A 17431-nucleotide genomic window follows, 5' to 3' on the forward strand; every position below is an offset into this window, starting at 1 on the left:
TGGTCGAATCCGGAAACGCTAATCTTGAAAACAAGAAGTTTATTCTTTCAGTGAAATACGGAACCGTTCTGTATTTTATCTAACGGATGGCATCCCTAAGTCTAAATATTTCTGTTACATTGCACAACCTTCAATGTTATGTCATAATTACGTAAAATTCTGGAAAATTAGTTCGCAATGAGCCAGGCGGCCCAAACTGTTGCATATACCCTGACTCTGCGTGCAATGAACGCAAGAGAAGTGACACAATTTCACCTGGTTAATATTGCCTGCTAACCTGGATTTATTTGAGCTAAATATGCAGGTTTAAAAATATATACTTCTGTGTATTGATTTTAAGAAAGGCATTGGTGTTTCTGGTTAGGTACACATTGGAGCAACGACAATCCTTTTTCGCGAATGCACACTGCATCGATTATATGCAACGCAGGACACGCGTAGTTATAACTAGCGATTATGATTGATTAAGTTTAATGCTAGCTAGCAACTTACCTTGGCTTCTTACTGCATTCGCGTAACAGGCAGGCTCCTCGTGAGGCAGGAGGTTAGAGCGTTGGACTAGTTAACCGTAAGGTTGCAAGATTGATTCCCTGAGCTGACAAGGTAAAAATCTGTCATTCTGCCCATGAACAAGGCAATTAACCCACCATTCCTAGGCCGTCATTGAAAATAAGAATGTGTTCTTAACTGACTTGCCTAGATAAATAAAGATTAAATAAAGGTGTAAAAATAAAATAAAATAAAAACATCGGCAAAATCGGCGTCCAAAATCAGCCCTAATTAAATCGGCCATTCTGATTAATCGGTCGACCTCTAGTGTAGATTGCTGAGGATTTTTTGTTATTTAATCAGTTTTAGAATAAGGCTGTAACGTAACAAAATGTGGAAAAAGGTGAGGGGTCTAAATACTCTCCGAATGCACTGTATACATTTGGTATTTGGTATTTTTATTAGGATCCCCATTAGCTGTTACAAAAACAGCAGCCACTCTTAATGGGGTCCACACAAAACATGAAACATAATACAGAACATTATTAGACAAGAACAGCTCAAGGACAGAACTACATACATTTTTAAAAGGGCACATGTGGCCTACATATCAATGTATACACACACTATCTAGGTCAAATAGGAGAGAGGCGTTGTGCCGTGAGGTGTTGCTTTATCTGTTTTTTGAAACCAAGTTTGCTGTTTATTTGAGCAATATGAGATGGAAGGATGTTCCATGCAATAAGGGCTCTATATAATACTGTACATTTTCTTGAATTTGTTCTGGATTTGGGGACTATGAGAAGACCCCTGGTGGCATGTCTGGTGGGATAAGTGTGTGTGTCAGAGCTGTGTGTAAGTTGATTATGCAACCAATTTGGGATTTTCAACACATTAATGTTTCTTATAAGAAGAAGTGATGCAGTCAGTCTCTCCTCAACTCTTAGCCAAGAGAGACTGGCATGCATAGTATTTATATCATCCCTCTGATTACAATGAAGAGCAGAACGTGCCGCTCTGTTTTGGGCCAGCTGCAGCTTAACTAGGTCTTTCCTCGCCGCACTGGACCACACGACTGGACATTAATAAACATTAGTCAAAACTAGAACCTGCAGAACTTGCTTTTTGGAGGTTGCTGTCAAAAAAATATAGATATTGATAGATATAAAAGTAAAACTAGGCCCTCAAAATAAGACCTTATGAAATACGTATGATATTGTGTTCAATAATATATATATATATATATATATATATATATATATATAACTTTAACATATTTATTGATAAGTCCATTGCACAGAATATTTCTGGTAACTCTGCAATTCACTCGAAAGGCAAGGCACTCTTTGGAAATATCTGAATAAGGTTTAACACTAAGCAGTGTGTTAATTTAACACTGGTTCCAGTGTGTATATGGTCCCACTCTTTCAGTGTTGATATAACACTGGAGAATGTGCTGTGAGATGTGTGCCTCTCACGAATTTCTGAGACCATGTAATATAGAGTAAATGTCCAGTCAGAGGTGTATCTTTTTAGATGAGTAGTTTTTAATGAACGTCTCTCAACAATTTCCTGAAGATAAAGCAGTACATTATGTCATGCAGTTACAATGTCTAATACCACAAAGACTACTTCTGTGACTGACCAGCATTTTTAGTCCTATTCAACTTTTTGTTAAAACAAAAATCTTTGCCACATCCTACACACTGGTTGAATCAACGCTGTTTCAAAAGTACTTTGAACCAATGTGGAATAGGGCTCCCGAGTGGTTTAGTGGTCTAAGGCACTGCATCTCAGTGCTAAAGGTGTCATACATACCCTGTTAAATTCCAGGCTGTGTCACAACTGTCTGTGATTGGGAGTCCCATAGGGAGGTGCACAATTGGCCCAGCGTCAATAGAATTTGTTCTTAACTGACTTGCCTAGTTAAAATGGGCAATGAATTTATGTTTGTGCCCAGTGGGATGCCCTACTGGCCGCCCGTCTTTGCGTGTGGCGGCTCCTTTAAGAGTTGAGGGCCGTGTGAATAAACTTGAGCCGTGCTGCGCTGACGTAAGGGGAGTTGAAGAGTTTTGTGTAGCCCCAGATAAGGGCACAGGAGAGGAAAATAACGGAGAGGAAAATAACGGGAAGAATAATAACTTAGAGGATAGGGAACTAGACCGAGGACTGTTATCTTTTTAAAAATTTGGCCGCTGATTTTACAGGAAATGTAATGCGCATTTTGGTCAATTCCTACTAAACTGGACATCAGGTACAAATGTATTTGCTGTTGCACATTTAACGTTACCTGTGTTCCATTTATTTTAATACAAACTCAAATTTAGCATAATTGATTGTTAACTATACCACAAATTAGAATGTTCTTTTAGAGTGAAGTTCAAAATGCTTCATATAACTAACTATTCTAGATATGCAATGCAAAAACGTCTTATTCGGTCAATGTGCCAATATTATTATAGGGTAGCTATTCCTCGAAAGAAATAAGCCTACTGTGGAATAATTCGCCTATTTTTGCTAGATAATTGAAAGTAAAATCGAGAAAGGAATCTGAAAAATTGCCATTTCGTCTCGGAGCTGGGGGGAGAAAGGGAACGTGAGGCTGCTGCTGGACATTGGACGGGGAGGGGACACCACTGCATCTCTCTCTCTCTCTGTCTGTTTCCGTGGAGAGCAGGGGGGTGGGATTGAACCGCAAGAAACACATCATGCAACACAATGGTAACGGAGAAGAGAGGCAGTCAGCCAACCAATCCGAGCCTCAGCTCCAGGGGACGCCGAGTGGAAGCATTCTACACATCCCAGGCAGGGACACCCTTAGCGACCCCACACTCTTCCAACTGCCTGCCCAGTCAAAACTGGAGTTCAAACGCAACGCAGTCACAGAGGACTACAAAATAACAACTCAAGTACTAGGACTGGGTATCAGTGGGAAGGTGATGGAATGCTACTGCAAGAAGACAGGGGAGAAGTGTGCCCTGAAGGTAGTGTGTGTGTGTGTGTGTGTGTGTGTGTTCCATTTCACTTGCTTTGTTAATGTAAAAATATGTTTCACATGCCAATAAAGCACCTTGAATTTAATTTGAGCAAGAGAGCGAGAGAGACCATCAGTCACCAGACCCAAGTGGCACCAAGTATTTGAGGTCTTGCGTGCTTTCTTTTCTTATCCTCTGATGTAAATTAAAGGGAACTTGAGGATGTATTTACAATAGTGACGATAAGAGGGAGAATAGTCATCAATTATTCACTACTCCTCCATCTTAGACAGTCGTTTCCTAGATCTCTCATCCTTCTTTGCGGTTTGATACCAGGGGCGACAGGTAGCCTAGCAGTTAAGAGCATTGGGATAGTAACCAAAAGGTTGCTGGATCAAATAATCTGCCGTTCTGCCCATGAGCAAAGCAGTTAACCAACCCCCCTACAACAGCGGCTCCCTGCGCACCGATGACATGGATGTTGATTAAGGCAGCCCCTCGCACATTTTGGCATTCAGTTTTGCAGCTCACTTTCCCCAATGGGATCACTCCTTCATTTGGAATGACTTAATTTGTCTGATGTGGGGTGGGGTGTTGTATGAAGGAGGACATATATCCACATTATAATGCTAAAAACTGATTGACATATTGACATATTTTGGCATGGTTACAGTATACAGCATGCATCTGGTGTGCAGAGGTTACAGAGGTTGTCACTTACTGTCACATTCTGTCCCACTTCTTCCCTCTGCTACATTTACTGTATCAACAAACAAGAGGATATAGAGAGTCAGAGAGAGAGTGTGTTTCTTTGACTGGTGCCTGTTCCTCTTGTAAAGAGGTCCACTTAAGCACTAATAACACCAATAGATAACTGTCTCTCTGTGAGCCAGGTTTGGGGAGGAGCCACCAGCGGTAAAAGTGCAGCGCTTTAAGCTAACTCGACTCCTGTCCAGACAGACAGTGGATGAGTCTGGGAAGAGATAGTGATGTACTGTGTGGGACCGTGTCTTACACAGAGGGTAGGTTGTTAGTGCCAGTAGTCATTGTCATGTTGTATGGACAATGACATGCTCTGTCTGGACTGATTCTATGTTCCATCTAGAGAGGATCTACTCTGGTGTGCAGGCTTTTGTTCCAACCGAGCTCTCACATACCTGATTCAACTCAAATCTGGTGTGTGTTCGTGCTGGGCTGGAACAAAAGCCTGCACAGAATGCAACCCACCTGGACCAGATGTTCCCCATCCCTTTCCTTAAGTTATGCCTTGGCATGTGCTCTAAGTTCTATCTATCCTTTCTGGACATAGGGGGATCTGTGGTCACCCACTGGGTACAGACGGGTTAAATCAACGTTGTTTCCACGTCATTTTAATGAAATGACGTTGAACCAATGCGGAATAGACATTGAATTGACATCTGTGCCCAGTGGGGAATGTTTTTCTTCTGTTCTTTGAAGTCCAACCACTGGAATAGTGAGCAACTTGGAAACAGTGCTAGGTCAACAGGTTATGCAAATTCAAAACCAGAATAATGGGTCACCAGAAGTATTCTTGAGAAAACAATAACAGAAAGCCTATGGATATGTTTTCAATGGAACAGTCTCAACCTCCAAAATAGGTCCATATTCTTTTTGTCCAGGTAGACTAAAGATAGATCAATGAAATGTGTTGAGTATGATCAGTTGTATACATTCTTTCATAAGTGTGCTCTTCAAGTATTTGTGGACAATGTTTTCAGCAGAGTATTAGGTTACTCCTCTATAAACAGTTTAATCTCAACCTGCCCTCTCCTCCCTGTCCCACCATGCACTGCATCCTGTCACAGACAGAAGATAAGCTAGTTTATCTGGCTGTGGTGTCTGGGGATCCCTCCCACCCTTACATCCAATCACATTGCAAGGTTGTTATTACTGGTACACTTTGAAGGCAGAGTTTGAATGCACTAATAAAAGGCAGCATTCATTTTAAAAGCTCTAGAGGGAATCGTCCTGGCAAGCAAATTAATATGAATGAAGGGTCCAGATTTTATTTGTAATGATAGATTCACTTACGTGAGAATATGAAGAGACTCTGTGTGTGTGCGTGAGAGAGAGAGAAAGTATCAAAGATAGGTGAGAGAGAGATGTGGGACTAAGATTCAGGGATTTTAACCTGATTAAGGCTGTTATTATACCCTTGATCAATTCCTCCAAGACCTGTGAGTGGTTATAGACAACATGGACACATGCACTCAAAAACACACTCACACAGGATAGACAGTACCAGTCAAAACATTTGGACACACCTACTTATTCCAGGGTTTCTTTATTTTGTACTATTTTCTACATTATAGAATAATAGTGAAGATATCAAACTTATGAAATAACACATATGGAATCATGTAGTAACCAAAAAAGTGTTAAGCAAACAAATCCACATTTATTTTATTTTTGAGATTCTTCAAAGTAGCCACCCTCTGCCTTGATGACAGCTTTGCACACTCTTGGCATTCTCTCAACCAGCTTCATGAGCAATGCTTTTCCAACAGTCTTGAAGGAGTTCCCAAATATGCTGAGAACTTGTTGGCTGCTTTTCCTTCACACTGCAGTCCAACTCATCCCAAACCATCTCAATTGGGTTGAGGTCGGGGGATTGTGGAGGCCAGGTCATCTAATGCAGTACTCCATCACTCTCCTTCTTGGTCAACTAGTCCTTACACAGCCTGGGAGGTGTGTTGGGTCATTGTCCTGTTGAGAAACAAATGATAGTCCCACTAAGCGCAAACCAGATGGGATGGCGTATCGCTGCAGAATACTGTGGCAGCCATGCTGGTTAAGTGTGCCTTGAATTCTGAATAAATCACTGACAGTGCCACTAGCAAAGCACCCCCACACCATCACACCTCCTCCTCCATGCTTCACGGTGGGAACCACACGTGGAGATCATCCGTTCACCTACTCTGTGTCCTCACAAAGACACGGCTGTTGGAACCAAAAATCTCAAATTTGGTCTCATCAGACCAAATGACTGATTTCCACCGGTCCAATGTCCATTGCTCGTGTTTCTTGTCCCAAGCAAGTCTCTTCTTCTTATTGGTGTCCTTTAGTAGTGGTTTCTTTGCAGCAATTCGACCATGAAGGCCTGATTCACGCAGTCTCCTCTGAACAGTTGTCTGTAACTTGAACTCTGAATCATTTAGTTGGGCTGCAATCTGAGGCTGGTAACTCTAATGACCTTATCCTCTGCAGCAAAGGTAAATCTGGGTCTTCCTTTCCTCTGGCGGTCCTCATGAGAGCCAGTTTCATCATAGCGCTTGATGGTTTTTGTAAATGCACTTGAAGAAACTTTCAAAGTTCTTGAAATGTTCCGTATTCACTGGCCTTCATGTCTTAAGGTAATGATGGACTGTTGTTTCTCTTTGCTTATTTTAGCTGTTCTTGCCATAATATAGACTTGGTCTTTACCAAATAGCTATCTTCTGTATACCGACCCTACCTTGTCACAGCAAGATATTTTGATTTGTTTAACACTTTTTTGGATACTACATGATTCCATATGTGTTATTTCATAGTTTTGACGTCTTCACTATTATTCTATAATGTGGAAAATATTTAAAAATTAAGAAAAACCCTGGAATGAGTAGGTGTGTCCAAAATTTTGACTGATACTGTACATGTTGCATAGATGCCTACGTTCCACTACAGATGCATGTTGCATCCATCATCATACCTAGTCATAGTAAATGTGCTTCCGAAACATGCCCATTGTTCTCTCTCTTCGTCTCTGTTTCTATACCCACCCTTCTTCTCTGTGGGGGCAGATTCTGTATGATTGTCCTAAGGCGCGGCGGGAGGTAGAGCTGCATTGGAGAGTGTCGGGGGGCCCATACATCGTTCACATCCTCAGCCTTTATGAGAACATGCACCAGGGGAAGAAATGCCTGCTTATCATCATGGAGTGGTGAGGACCATAGAGACTACATAGACCAGAATGCATTTGTGTAATGAATCCTCTTAGCTTTTCTAGCATGTCAGACTTTAAAATTTAAAATTTAATTTAATTTAAAAAAAATTCCTGGTTAGGTCACGTGGTCAGGAAAAACTCCTGGCCAAATGAAAGTTTACATAAACATCAAATATGTCCCAGTTCTCTTTCTTGGTCATTATGCTTAGAATTAGTTGATTGGGCTCAGTAATTGCCTGGTAATTACTAAGGGACAAGGCTGTTCTTGTTTAATTGATGGCTTTGTTCTCTTGTTGAGAAGCTCTGATCTGTCTCTCGTGTTGTTGTTCCTGGCTCAGTATGGAAGGAGGGGAGCTGTTCAGTCACATTCAGGCCAGAGGGGACCAGGCGTTCACAGAGAGAGGTGAGTTATGATGGGGAACTGTGTTGTATTATTTACAGTGCTCAATTATTTACAGTGACCCTATAGCTGTGCGCATTTTGTTAATCAGATTCATGTCATGGCTTTTAATCAGAGGCTGCGGAGATCATGAGGGACATAGGCACGGCCATCGAGTACCTCCACCACATGGACATAGCTCACAGAGATGTCAAGGTGGGACTCTACTCCTAGACACACATTTACATCATTTTATTTTTCACCTGACACTCGCTGACAGGCATGTATTTACCTCTGGTGGTTTTAGTGATGTACTTATTGCTTTCTTTTTTACACCTCCCTCCCTCCCTCCACACACACACACACAACAGCCTGAAAATCTGCTGTACACCACCAAGGAGACCAATTGCGTTCTGAAACTAACTGACTTTGGCTTTGCCAAGGAGACCACCCTCCACAACTCCCTCCAGACACCCTGTTACACCCCCTACTATGTTGGTGAGTGTTGGGTCTGTTACACCAGTAGTGGTGTAGTATACTATCCGGATGTGAATGGTGTGTAGGCTATAAAGTATTATGGTTGACTTTTACCCATCATATTGTCCCTGTCTGTCTGCCTGACTGGTTGTCTCTTGGTGTCTTGGTCTCTGTCTCAATGTCTGTCTATCAGCCCCCGAGGTGCTTGGTCCAGAGAAGTATGACAAGTCGTGTGACATGTGGTCTCTGGGCGTGATCATGTACATCCTGTGAGTACCTAGTGTGTCTGTGTGCTATAAGTGTGTCAGTGAGTGTGTCTGTAAGTGTGTCTGTTTGTGTGTGAGAATCAAGTCACAGGCCTCTCATTCACTCTCACTCCCCCTACTGTTCACCCCTGGGCCTCATTTACACCCTCATTTCTCTCTACTACCTCTCTTTTAACACTAAGCTTCTCATGGTCCACTTGCTTTCCCCCTCTCCTTATCTCCCTCCTTGTATATAGTATGAATGACTGTTCAATGAGTGTCCAGTTGGAGTGCATACAGTAGCTGTAGTTGCTCTATTCTCATGTTGAAGAGTGTGCTGTGTCCCCAGGCTATGTGGGTTCCCTCCATTCTACTCTAACACTGGCCAGGCAATCTCTCCAGGGATGAAGCAGAGGATCAGGATGGGCCAGTACAAGTTCCCCAACCCTGAGTGGGCAGAAGTGTCTGAGGAAGGTCAGACTAGAGACAGAAAACTGGGGGTGGTCTATAGTAGAGGGAGATGCTTCACTGCAAGACAAACTATGTTCTGCTAAGTTCCAAATATTTGACAGATTTTTCTACGGTTGTGATTTGTAGGTCCTTTGATAAGCATCTTGACTAGTTTACCTGATCATGTTTTATTTACTATGCTTGTTGACCTATGACCTTTACCTCTGTAGCCAAACAGCTGATCAACCAGCTGCTGAAGACAGACCCTAACGAGAGGATGACCATCGGGCACTTCATGAACCACCCTTGGATCAATGTGAGTATTACTACTGCATGTCTGAGTGCTGTGGATAATATGACTCTCATTTACACTGTGTGTGTGTGTGTGTGTTGACATTACAGCAGTCGATGGTGGTCCCTCCGACTCCTCTGCACACGTCCCGTGTTCTGACAGAGGACAGAGAACTGTGGGACGATGTCAAGGTGAGACTAGAGAACTGTAAAATACGGACACTGTGGTAATAAGAAAAACTGCATATCAATGGGCCAATTTAATATAAAACTAAGAAGCCATTAGGGGGTGGTAAACACTATATTTACAAGACCCACACTGCACCTTCAGAAAGTATTCACACCCCTTGACTTTTTCCACATTTTGTGTTAAACTGAATTTTAAATGGGTTACATTTCGATTTTGTGTCACTGCATACACACAATACCTCCTAATTTCAAAGTGGATTTAATGTTTAGACATTTTTACAAATTCATTTAAAATGAAAATAACTACTCAAGCCTTTATGGCAAGCCTAAATATGCTCAGGAATAAACAAGTCACAAAACAAGTTGCATGGACTCACTCTGTGTGCAATAATAGTGTTTAACATCGTTTTAGAATGACTCGTCTCTGTACTCCACACATACAATTATCTGTAATGTCCCTCAGTCGAGCAGTCAATTTTAAACACAGATTTAACCACAAAGACCAGAGTGGTTTTCCAATGTCTCGCAAATATGGTCACCTATTGGTAGATGGGTAAAAAAAACTAACAATGAATATCCCTTCGAGCATGGTGAATTTATTAATTAAACTTTGGATGGTGTATCAATACACCCAGTCACTACAAAGAGAGGCATCCTTCCTAACTCAGTTGCCAGAGAGTCAGGCAGAGTTTTATGGCTGTGATAGAAAACTTAGGATGGATCAACAACATTGTAGTTACTCCACAATACTAACCTAAATGACGGAGTGAAAAGAAAGCCTGTACAAATATTCCAAAACATGCATCCGGTTTGGAATAAGGCACGAAAGTAAAACTGCAACAAATGTGGCAAAGAAATTAACTTTATGTTCTGAATACAACGTTTTATGTTTGGAGCAAATCCAACACAACACTGATTACCACTTCATATTTTCAAGCATGAGGTTGACTGCATCATGGTATGGGTATGCTTGTCATCGGCAAAGGACTAGGATGAAAATAAATGAAAACGGAGCAAAGCACAGGCTAAATCCTAGAGGAAAACCTGGGTCAGTCTGCTGGGAGACAAATTCATCTTACAACAGGACAATAACCTAAAACACAAGGCCAAATATACACTGGAGTTGCTTACCAAGACGACATTGAATGTTCCTGAGTGGCCTAGTTACAGTGGACTTAAAATCGTCTTGAAAATGGCTGTCTAGCAATGATCAACAACCAACTTGACAGAGCTTGAATCATTTTTAAAAGAATGTGCAAATATTGTACAATCCAGGTGTTCAAACCTCTTAAAGCTGTAATCGTTGCCAAAGGTGATTCTAACATGACTCCGGGATGTGAATACTTATGTACAGTAAATTAGATATTTCTGTATTTAACTTTCAATAAATTTGCAAAGATTTCTAAAAACATGTTTTCACTGTCATTACCGTATCTGGTATTGTGTTTGGAAGGGTGAAAAAAATATTTAATTTGAATTCAGGCTGTAACACAAAATGTGGAATAAGTCAAAGGGTATGCATCATTTCTGAAAGCACTGTATCTGTACTGTCTGCCTACAGGAAGAGATGACCAGTGCCCTGGCCACCATGCGTGTAGACTATGACCAGGTGAAGATCAAAGACCTGGACACGTCCAACAACCCGCTGCTCAATAAGAGACGCAATAGACCTGGTGCTGGGCAGGCTGAGGGAGAGGGGGGAGGAGGGGGAGGTGGTGGGGGAGGAGGGGGTGAAGGAGTAGTCGGAGCAATGGTTTGTAACAGCCAGTGAGAGTTTGAGGAGGGGGTGTTATATTAAGGACATTATTTGGACCAATATTCACCAGGGCCCTGATCACAAGTTGTTTCTGGAATTAATCAGATCTTGTGGTCAGGAAAACTATTCTCGTTATTGGTCAAAATAAGTGTTTAATTGGACCACACCAAGATTGAGATGGCAGCAATTTGCCCTCTGTTGGTAGTAATCAGAAAGATAAGGCTTTTCTCTGTCCTTTACTTGTTCTGTCACCAGCTCATACGAGATTCCAGCTCAGTTAATCAGACTGATCTATAATATAATTGCTTTTGTTTTGTAGATGTCATGTTTATTTACTGCTATTATTTTCATGAAATAAATGTTTGTTTCTAAGGAAGTTTGTGTTACTTTGTTTGGGTCTGAATGTGTCATGTATGAAGATGTGGTCTCACATGGAGTACAGTACCTCCCCTTCCTCATGCACATTTCTGTATGTGTATGCATGACTGTTTAAGTGACTGATGCGTGTGAGAGAGAAAAACTGTTGTATTTTGTAGTTTATTTGAAATGACCAACTTTTCAAATACTTGAAGTAGTCGAATATAGAGAATCAATTAAAAGGTAACTATTTCCTTTGATATTCAAATACAGGTCTCAGAAAAGTTAAAAAAATAAAAAATAAACTTTTTTTGATGAAGAACCAAAAACTAGAAGTTAGTTTAGTCTAAATATAATTAGCACATGGTTTGGAGGGCTTTCAGATAGGAATCTTAATAGCCTAGAATTAAATACTTAATGATTGAATTTTTTTTTTTTTACATGATGAACATTAACATTTACCAATCAAAAGAATGAAAGTAATACAAATATCAAGCTAAACAGACTGTTTAGTTTCCAGAATTTTTTTACATCATGCATTACATCACTCTTTACATCACCGTCATAGCCTATGGTTCTTCACCGATCATTTTAGATCTTGGTTAATCATTTAAGATGGCAATTGATGAACATCAGGGTCTCAAATGTTTTGTCAGTCATTGAGCAACAGCGAGGCCTGAACATTCTTCCAGCGATCTAACTAATTGATTAGATTATTTTAGAAAAATGTATGTTATTTATCTTTGTGTAGCATAAGATTAATCAATGTACATGCAAACATAGCTATTAAACATAGCTATTAAAATAATTCTAAAAAATAAACCTGCAATACAGCATGCTGGGAAATATGATGGGCATGGTTTTGGTTCAAAGGGATGTGTATGAGTTTCAGGCCCCTGTATATTAGGGAAAACTAGGCCCTCAAAATAAGGCCTTGTGAAATACGTATGGTATTATCCTAAATAAAAGTGATGTTACGTTTGATACTGGAGCTCTGAGGCATGCTTCGAAATTGCTAAGCAGCTTACTTCGAAGCAGTGTACCGATTCATGTATCAGAAGTACGTAAACAATGACGGCCAAAGCTTTGTTTGATCACATGCTTTTTCAAACCATGTATTGCAAAATCCCACTAAATCACCGTAGTTCCGGTGCTTTCTTACAGTGCCTTGCGAAAGTATTCAGCCCCCTTGAACTTTGCAACCTTTTGCCACATTTCAGGCTTCAAACATAAAGATATAAAACTGTATTTTTTTGTGAAGAATCAACAACAATTGGGACACAATCATGAAGTGGAACGACATTTATTGGATATTTCAAACCTTTTTAACAAATCAAAAACTGAAAAATTGGGCGTGCAAAATTATTCAGCCCCCTTAAGTTAATACTTTGTAGCGCCACCTTTTGCTGCGATTACAGCTGTAAGTCGCTTGGGGTATGTCTCTATCAGTTTTGCACATCGAGAGACTGACATTTTTTCCCATTCCTCCTTGCAAAACAGCTCGAGCTCAGTGAGGTTGTATGGAGAGCATTTGTGAACAGCAGTTTTCAGTTCTTTCCACAGATTCTCGATTGGATTCAGGTCTGGACTTTGACTTGGCCATTCTAACACCTGGATATGTTTATTTTTGAATTTTTGCATCGTTGCCAAAAAGTTCAATTTTGGTTTCATCTGACCAGAGCACCTTCTTCCACATGTTTGGTGTGTCTCCCAGGTGGCTTGTGGCAAACTTTAAACAACACTTTTTATGGATATCTTTAAGAAATGGCTTTCTTCTTGCCACTCTTCCATAAAGGCCAGATTTGTGCAATATACGACTGATTGTTGTCTTATGGACAGAGTCTCCCACCTCAGCTGTAGATCTCTGCAGTTCATCCAGAGTGATCATGGGCCTCTTGGCTGCATCTCTGATCAGTCTTCTCCTTGTATGAGCTGAAAGTTTAGAGGGACGGCCAGGTCTTGGTAGATTTGCAGTGGTCTGATACTCCTTCCATTTCAATATTATCGCTTGCACAGTGCTCCTTGGGATGTTTAAAGCTTGGGAAATCATTTTGTATCCAAATCCGGCTTTAAACTTCTTCACAACAGTATCTCGGACCTGCCTGGTGTGTTTCTTGTTCTTCATGATGCTCTCTGCGCTTTTAACGGACCTCTGGGACTATCACAGTGCAGGTGCATTTATACGGAGACTTGATTACACACAGATGGATTGTATTTATCATCATTAGTCATTTAGGTCAACATTGGATCATTCAGAGATCCTCACTGAACTTCTGGAGAGAGTTTGCTGCACTGAAAGTAAAGGGGCTGAATAATTTTGCACGCCCAATTTTTCAGTTTTTGATTTGTTAAAAAAGTTTGAAATATCCAATAAATGTCATTCCACTTCATGATTGTGTCCCACTTGTTGTTGATTCTTCACAAAAAAATACAGTTTTATATCTTTATGTTTGAAGCCTGAAATGTGGCAAAAGGTCGCAAAGTTCAAGGGGGCCGAATACTTTCGCAAGGCACTGTATATTCCAAGCTGCTTTCAAACATGACCTCCACTGGACACTGTAGTTACAAATCTAGTTAGGATTTTGTAGCAAATGTTTCATTAGGTCGAGTAGGAAACATTCAGGGACGTGAGGGCATGGAAGACATAGAAGACACCATTTGTTTTGAAACCACACTTTTTTCACCGTTGAAATAATTTATTTAGTATTGAATAAGTTTGTCTTAAGCAACCTAAATAAATCCACAGATTATGTTTTTGAAAAAATAGTCAACTTGAAGGCAAACATGTGAACCTGCTATTCCAATTGATTGAGGGCTACTACAGCCAACAACTTACTGCTGCGGCAGTAAAAAATTAAATATATACACAGTTGAAGTCGGAAGTTTACATACACCTTAACCAAACACATTTAAACTCAGTATCACAATTCCTGACATTTAATCCTAGTAAAAATTCCCTGTTTTAGGTCAGTTAGGATCACCACTTTATTTTAAGAATGTGAAATGTCAGAATAATAGTAGAGAGAATTATTTATTTCAGCTTATATTTCTTTCATCACATTCCCAGTGAGTCAGAAGTTTACATACACTCAATTTGTATTTGGTAGCATTGCCTTTAAATTGTTTAACTTTGGTCAAATGTTTTGGGTAGCCTTCCACCAGCTTCCCACAATAAATTGGGTGAATTTTGGTCCATTCCTTCTGACAGAGCTGGTGTAACCGAGTCAGGTTTGTAGACCTCCTTGCTCACACACACTTTTTCAGTTCTGCCCACAAATGTTCTATGGGACTGAGGTCAGGGCTTTGTGATGGCCACTCCAATATCTTGACTTTGTTGTCCTTAAGCCATTCTGCCACAACTTTGGAAGTATGCTTGGGGTCATTGTCCATTTGGAAAACCCATTTGTGTCCAAGCTTTAACTTTCTGACGGATGTCTTGAGATGTTGCTTCAATATATCCACATAATTTTCCTACCCCATGATGCCATCTATTTTGTGAAGTGCACCAGCCCCTCCTGCAGCAAAGCACCCCCACTACATGATGCTGCCAGTCCCGTGCTTCATGGTTGGGATGGTGTTCTTAAGCTTGCAAGCCTCCCCCTTTTTCCTCCAAACATAATGGTCATTATGGCCAAACTGTTCTATTTTTGTTTCATCAGACCAGAGGACATTTCTCCAAAAAGTATGATCTTTGTCCTCATGTGCAGTTGCAAACCATAGTCTGGCTTTATGGCGGTTTTGGAGCAGTGGCTTCTTCCTTGCTAAGTGGCCTTTCAAGTTATGTCGATATAGGACTAGTGTACCTGTTTCCTCCAGCATCATCACAAGGTCCTTCGCTGTTCTTCTGGGATTGAGTTGCACTTTTCCGAAGTACGTTCATCTCTAGGAGACAGAACGAGTCTCCTTCCTGAGTGGTATGACGGCTGCGTGGTCCCATGGTGTTTATACTTGCGTACTAGTCCGTACATAAGCGGGACTTACCGTCAGGCTTAGGAAGGAGAATACACAGGGAACTCCAAGAGCTGTTACTGGGTTTTGCCATTTCATTCTGTAATAAATAAGCTACCTCACTTTTCATTACATCCCTTTTCTTAGCGTTAACCCGGTACGGTTGCTGACGTATACGAGCAGTGTTCCCCACATCCACGTCATGTTCCAAGATGAACGTATGACTTGGAACATCCTGAAACACATTGAGAACTATTTATTAATAGGATAAGATCAATAGTTTGATCATTATCCAAATGTTCCATTTGAGAGGGTAACTTTTTCAGCATGGAGATGGCAGGCTGGACCAGCTTACCCGAGGAGCTGTCTGGAGAGTCACGCATATAATATGCTTTCAGCATGTTAACATGACACACACCTGAAGAACGCCTACGAACCGGGGTCTTCATCACATAATTGGTGTCACAGTTTCTTTTCCACAAGATATGGCCCAGAAAAACGTGCCAAAGGGCGCAGTGGTCTAGGGTACTGCATCTCTGTGCCACCAGAAACTATGGGTTCGCGTCCAGGCTATGTCGCAGCCAGCCGCGATCGGGAGGTCCGTGGGGCGACGCACAATTGGCATAGAATCGTCCGGGTTAGGGAGGGTTTGGCCGGTAGAGATATCCTTGTCTCATCGCGCACTAGCAACTCCTGTGGCGGGCCGGGCGCAGTGCACGCTAACCAGGTCGCCAGGTGCACTGTGTTTCCTCCGACACATTTTTGCGGCTGGCTTCCAGGTTGGATGTGCGGCTGTGTTAAGCAGTGCGGCTTGGTTGGGCTGTGTTTCGGAGGACGCATGGCTTTCGACCTTCGTCTCTCCCGAGCCTGTACGGGAGTTGTAGCGATGAGACAAGATAGTAACTACTAACAATTGGATACCATGAAATTGTGGAGAAAATGGGGTATAATAATAAAATGTAAAAAAAAATAAAAAATATGTTCCAACAGATGAGCCAGGGATGGGAACCAAAACCAAAACTTGATCCCCTTGTGCAAAAGAATGGCCAACATGTACATCTTTGTCATGTAATTTCATGTCTTTTCTGACATAATCCAACACATTTTTAGGGGCGCTACTGGGTGTAGGAGATAGTTTTGAAGGAGCATATCCTTTTAGCGGACCCCATGGGGTGTGTTCAAACACAAGGTCAGCAGGGCTGAAGCATAACGACTCTTGTATTGTTTCCCTGATAGCAAATAAGACAAAGGGCACCCCCCCATCCCAATCGGTACTGGTATCCATGCAATACTTGCGTAGAGTCGCCTTAAGCGTCTGATGCCAGCATTCAAGGGCCCATGGAGACCTGACGGGAAATACACAGTCTAACACATTTGAGAACAGTTTTGACATAAATGTTGTTCCTTGATCAGTTTGGATTACTTTAGGGAGTCAAAACATAGAAGAACTTCGCTAGTGCCTTCACCACAGTCTTAGCCGTTATAGTATGGAGAGGGATAGCCTCTGGGTATCGAGTAGCACAGCACATTGTTAGTTAGAACTGGTTACCCGACCTAGTTTTTGGCAACAGACCTTCACAATCAATTATCACTCATTCAAATGGTTCCCCCACCACAGGAATCGGGCAGAGTGGCGCACAAGAAACTGTTTGAGTCGCTTTCCCAGTGAGTTGACATACATGACATGTTTTACAAAATTGGACAATGTCAGACTTCAAACCTGGCCAGAAAAAAAATTATGAAGGACTTCGTGATCCCCAAATGTCTGGACCACACCTGGTCATGGAGGAGTGACAGCCCCTGCTGTCAGAACGGTGTAGGAACAACCACTTGAACCACTTCACTCCAGTTACTGACTGTTATGAGCTGCCCATTTACGCATCAAAACTCCTGCTTCCATAAAGTAGGCGGTCTCCCTAGTTTTAGCAGCAT

At 41.5% G+C, this 17431-nt stretch overlaps 1 protein-coding gene across 2 annotated transcripts; it reads left to right on the forward strand.

The window, feature by feature from the left end:
• The first annotated feature begins 2543 nt into the window (after positions 1-2543).
• LOC110494290 (MAP kinase-activated protein kinase 2) lies at positions 2544-11570 on the forward strand. Of its 2 annotated transcripts, none has more exons than XM_036950376.1 (11): positions 2544-2743; positions 3011-3473; positions 7265-7404; positions 7746-7810; positions 7923-8002; positions 8158-8284; positions 8457-8532; positions 8858-8982; positions 9189-9274; positions 9361-9441; positions 11000-11570. In XM_036950376.1, exons 2-11 carry the CDS (start codon positions 3198-3200, stop codon positions 11207-11209), a joined length of 1266 nt encoding a protein of 421 aa, XP_036806271.1. In that variant the 5' UTR covers positions 2544-2743; positions 3011-3197; the 3' UTR covers positions 11210-11570. The 2 variants fall into 2 exon arrangements, with proteins under 2 accessions (XP_036806271.1, XP_021424911.1); XM_021569236.2 differs by having other exon boundaries at positions 3022-3473.
• The last annotated feature ends 5861 nt before the right edge of the window (positions 11571-17431 follow it).

The sequence above is a fragment of the Oncorhynchus mykiss genome, chromosome 17, assembly GCF_013265735.2.
Source record: "Oncorhynchus mykiss isolate Arlee chromosome 17, USDA_OmykA_1.1, whole genome shotgun sequence".
Lineage (NCBI taxonomy): Eukaryota > Metazoa > Chordata > Actinopteri > Salmoniformes > Salmonidae > Oncorhynchus > Oncorhynchus mykiss.

Excerpts from the sequence above, each read along its gene's own strand:
- LOC110494290 (XM_036950376.1), top strand. The coding sequence starts at position 3,198 with ATGCAACACAATGGTAACGGAGAAGAGAGGCAGTCAGCCAACCAATCC. Across the intron at positions 8,003-8,157 it reads TAGCTCACAGAGATGTCAAG|CCTGAAAATCTGCTGTACAC; the intron begins GTGGGACTCTAC and ends CACACACAACAG. Across the intron at positions 8,285-8,456 it reads TTACACCCCCTACTATGTTG|CCCCCGAGGTGCTTGGTCCA; the intron begins GTGAGTGTTGGG and ends TCTGTCTATCAG.